Source organism: Entamoeba nuttalli, assembly GCF_000257125.1.
Source record: "Entamoeba nuttalli P19 unplaced genomic scaffold asmbl_3907, whole genome shotgun sequence".
NCBI classification, from domain to species: Eukaryota; Evosea; order Mastigamoebida; family Endamoebidae; genus Entamoeba; species Entamoeba nuttalli.
This window is the reverse complement of record NW_008576411.1, coordinates 1-4,360: the sequence shown is the minus strand read 5'-3', so window position 1 is coordinate 4,360 and position 4,360 is coordinate 1. Positions and strand designations below refer to the sequence as shown.

Here is a 4,360-nt window from a genome sequence, read left to right as displayed (position 1 = left end):
AGATCAGCTAAACACGCTGCTGCTGCCCCAGCTGAAGCTGAAAAGAAACCAGCTAAAGGTTCAAAGAAACAAGCTAAAGCTTAAGAGGTGTTAATTAAAAGAAGCGATCCTTGTTATAATTTTAGGTTCTTTTTTTGAATAGGAATTAAAGAAATAATTTATTTAAGAAATTCTCTTTCTTTCATAAGAAAGGAACTTCAAAAAGATAGAATGATGGAAGTTATTAAAGACACATTAAAAGAAATGAAAAAAGCTATTGACCAAATGAGTGGAGATGAAATAATTGAGTCATTTGCAAAAAGTGCATATAACATTTTAATACAAATATCAAATACAATATATGGAAAAGATATTAAAAAAGAAAATATCGATAATAATTTAAAAGAATGTCATTTAATAAATTCATTTGAAAATACATTACAATTAAATGAATTATTTTATCTTAAAGAATGGACAGGACAACATGAATTTAGAATATTATATGATACTGACCAACAACCTTTTTTACAGGAATATATTCAATTTACAGTTATTGGCAGAAAAAATCTTGTTTTATTATTTGAAACAACTAAAAATGCATTATTTGGTTGTTATCTTGAAGCTCCAATTTATATTAATGAATATGGATTTGCTGAAGACTTTGATACATTTGTATTTTCTTTAAGAAGTCCAAAATTGCCTAAACCAACTAAATTTGGTAAATTAAGATCATTTGGCGATTTATGTCATTTTTCTATATCATTTAAAGCTGATAAACAGTGTATTATTAATGTAGATGGTGCATTTTCAATTATGTTTCCATTAAATGAAGTTGTGTCTGAAGTAAATCCAAATTTTAAAGTAAATTTTAAGAATGCATTAGATTCACTACTTCTTGGTGATGATATTGATTTTGCATTAAAAAGAATGTTCATATTAGATTCATATTAAAAAAAAAGGAAGTTTTTATCCTTCTTTTATTAAATGTAATTAAATTTCATTAGTAGTTTTTGTTAGTTAGTGTAAGAAATACTTTTTGGAAATAAACTAAAAAAAGAAGACAAATATATTTAATATAGTTGTATGATAATACAATAAGTACATATACTATGTTAAAACCAATGTAAAACAACTAAACGATGTACATCAAATGCAGTTGTTTGTGTAAAGAAAGTATGTTCTCTTTTTTGATGGTCTTTACTTTTATATTTTAATGAGAATTTACCATGAAAGAATGATCGTGTACCATGAGGACCATTAGGATTTTTAATTTTAATAAATCGTTTTGTTGTAAAAATAAAATTTTGTTCATCATTTGGCCAAATACAAATAGATTTTCCATGATGTTTTTGTTTAAAGTATATTGGTTCTGAACAAGAAGGATTTCTTAAAGAAAAAGTGAAATATTTTTTATCGTACATTGAATAAATATAAGATTTTTTTGGATAAGGAATTTTCTATAAATAAATATACATTTTGTTAATTAATAAAGAATAAGGGATAATGTGAATAAAATAGAAACGAAAAAGAATCAATTTGTAAGATATAATATGATTTTATCAATTTTGATTACCCCTTTCATATAAATAAAATCAAAACGAATCAAAAATTAACAAACTTTATGACAAAAACATCCAAATGCATATCCTGTTTTTGTGATTATAATAAACATAACATTCTTTTCTCCACATACTTTTTTATTAAAATCTGATGCATTTGTTCCATCTTCTAAACTATTGTATAACACTTCATAATTACTAAATCCAACCCATTCACATAATTTAGGATAAAATTCTTCCATTGTTTCTTCTATATCAAGTCTTCTTTGTCTTTCTTCAACCTCTTCATTTTCTATACGATATCTCTCAATTTCTTGTTCCCAATTTTGACGTTGTTCCATACCCATAGCAGCTTTCTTTTGTCTTCTTTCAGCCATAAGTTTAGCTTGACTAATCTGTTGTTGTCTTATCTCTTCTAATCTTTTTTTTTCTAATGTATCAATACTACTTTCATCAGCTCCAAGCAATGCCGCAGTATCAGCTCGTTCTACAGAAAGAGCAAGTTCAACAATTTGAGAAGAAGTCTCCATTTCAGGGATGATAGATGAAGTAGTAGAACTTTCAGAATTTTCACAATGTGTTACAAACTCCATTATTTGTTATGAAAAGATCTTGATTTTTGATTTTATGTTGTTTTTTTTTATCAAATCTAAAACTCTGATTTTTTTTTCATAAAAATCCAAAAAAAAATCAAAATTTTTATTGCTTTATTATTATAAAAATTTATTTTTAGTTTTTTTTATCACAACAAAATCTTAAAATAGAAAATATACTAATGATTTGTCATTTTTTGATTTTGTAAAAGAAATATCTCTTTTTATTTCATCAAATAAACATTTTTTTTAAAAAAAAAAGAATATTTATTTTTTTTTAAATTGTGTTATTCCAAATCATCTTAAAAATTTAAATATAGATAATAGAAAAGAACTGAAAAAAGATAATTTACAAGGAATGAAATTTATTTCCATCCTTCTATTATTACTTCTCGTAAATGACTCAATTGCAATTAAAAGAATGAGATTTAAAACAGCACGTAAAGCAGGTGTTTATTTACAAAGAAGTCCAATAGAATATCAGTCCAAGAAAAACACCAAAAGAGCTATATCAGTTAATGATGGGGATATAGTCAAACCAAAAGTGATAGAAGTTTGTATTCCAGTTTCATGTGAAAACAATGAAATATTAGACACAAATTGTGTATTTAATACTTCATATAAAATAGCATGTGGATATGTTTCTGAAAATAAATGTACTCCAATATCAATTAAAAAACCATGTAAAACTAAAAAAAATGTTATTTATATTTCATCTAAAAGAAAAGGTAAAGGAACTAAAATTTATAACATTAAAGCATTTGAAGACTCTCATTGTTTAAAACCATATCAAGGATTTACTGAAAATATCATTAATTGTAAATTTAATAATTTAAAAACAAAAAAATTTGGATGTAATCCTGAAAATGAAATTAGTGTTGGTGGTATTTGTGAATGTAAAAATTGTAGAACTGAAAATATAAAAACTAATATAAAATCAAATGATCAACTAAAAATTAAAAGATCACAAATAAAAATTGGGTTTAATCCTTGGCTCTGTTTCTTTATTCCAGGTTTAGTAGTAATAGTTGTTGTGTACTTTTTCACTCACAAAAAACCATATTAAATGAATATTTTTTTTTTTTAATTTTAATAAAATTTTATGATTTTTTATCTTTAAATGAAAGAAAAAAAAAATTAAAAGAAAAATATTATGTAATTTGAATCTTCTAAAATCATTTTATCTTTATGGGGAATGAAGAAGCAAAAACAACAAAGAGAGGAAGTCTTTCTGACAGATACAAATTAGAAAAAAAACCTGTTCATAAATTTAAGATTTCTAAAAAAAATAGATTCTCTCTAAAAGATGATCTTCACCCATCAAATGTTCTTACTTCTCCTCATACTTCACTTTCAAATAGTTGTGATATTTTCTCTGCAGATTTTGTTAAATCAGATGATTCAAAAAATTTACTTTCTTCAAGTCCAAGAATTAAAAAAATTTCTAACAACACAAATCAACAAAACTCTCCTTCTCCTTTTAGAACTCCTTCAATTCATTTAGACTCTCCATTAAATTCTTTTGACGTAATGTCTTATTCTCCACAATTAACACCTTCTTCAGAATATTGTTTAATGATTAAAAAATGGTTTTCATCTATTAAAAATGGAATAGAACAAGTAACTAATGGATATACGATATTATATGACTCAAATTTTCTTCAACTGTCTTCAAGAGATATTTATTCAGTTATTTCTGGGAAAAATAACTTTTTTATTATCGTACGATTATTTTCTGGAGAATTATTTGGAAGTTATTATTCAAAGACTGTTCCTTGTGAACATAACTCTACACGTGTTGAAATAGACTCAGACCAAAATCATTTCGTTTTTGTTATTCAAAACTTCTCAACAAAACCTACTTTATATCATCCTGTTAATCTAAAAAAGTCATTAATCATTCATCCTATTTCTAATTCAGATTTAGTTATCACTATTCCTGGTGCATTTTGGATTACTTCTGATGGAAAAGTATTTTCAAATTCAAATATAAATTTATCTTATAAAAATGCTGTTCCATTAGCTCATCGTGTTGTCCCTTATTCTAATCCATTGTATCATCTTTCAATTATACAGTTAATTCATTAATTATTGATAGTCAACTCTAGGTTTCATTTTTTGTAACTTTTCATTTTATTTTTTTATTTTCTTTACAAAAAGAAAAGAAAAGAAAATTTATTTCTTCTTTCTTAAAAAAAAAAAAAGCTATAAAATATAATATAAATATTA

General features: G+C 24.4%; 4 protein-coding genes across 4 annotated transcripts; 3 read left to right on the top strand and 1 right to left on the bottom strand.

Moving 5' to 3' along the window:
- Positions 1-210: 210 nt before the first annotated feature.
- Positions 211-930, top strand: ENU1_085490 (hypothetical protein; the record flags this gene model as incomplete). The annotated part of the gene is made up of 1 exon (XM_008858833.1): positions 211-930. One exon carries the CDS (start codon positions 211-213, stop codon positions 928-930), a length of 720 nt encoding a protein of 239 aa, XP_008857055.1.
- A 161-nt stretch (positions 931-1,091) lies between these two features.
- ENU1_085480 (hypothetical protein) lies at positions 1,092-2,131 on the bottom strand (the record flags this gene model as incomplete). Its single annotated transcript, XM_008858832.1, has 2 exons — positions 1,092-1,436; positions 1,598-2,131. The coding sequence occupies 2 exons, from the start codon at positions 2,129-2,131 to the stop codon at positions 1,092-1,094; spliced, it is 879 nt and encodes a 292-aa protein (XP_008857054.1).
- Positions 2,132-2,552: 421 nt separating this feature from the next.
- ENU1_085470 (hypothetical protein) lies at positions 2,553-3,197 on the top strand (the record flags this gene model as incomplete). The annotated part of the gene is made up of 1 exon (XM_008858831.1): positions 2,553-3,197. The coding sequence occupies one exon, from the start codon at positions 2,553-2,555 to the stop codon at positions 3,195-3,197; it is 645 nt and encodes a 214-aa protein (XP_008857053.1).
- A 122-nt stretch (positions 3,198-3,319) lies between these two features.
- ENU1_085460 (hypothetical protein) lies at positions 3,320-4,219 on the top strand (the record flags this gene model as incomplete). Its single annotated transcript, XM_008858830.1, has 1 exon — positions 3,320-4,219. The coding sequence occupies one exon, from the start codon at positions 3,320-3,322 to the stop codon at positions 4,217-4,219; it is 900 nt and encodes a 299-aa protein (XP_008857052.1).
- Between the last annotated feature and the right edge of the window lie 141 nt (positions 4,220-4,360).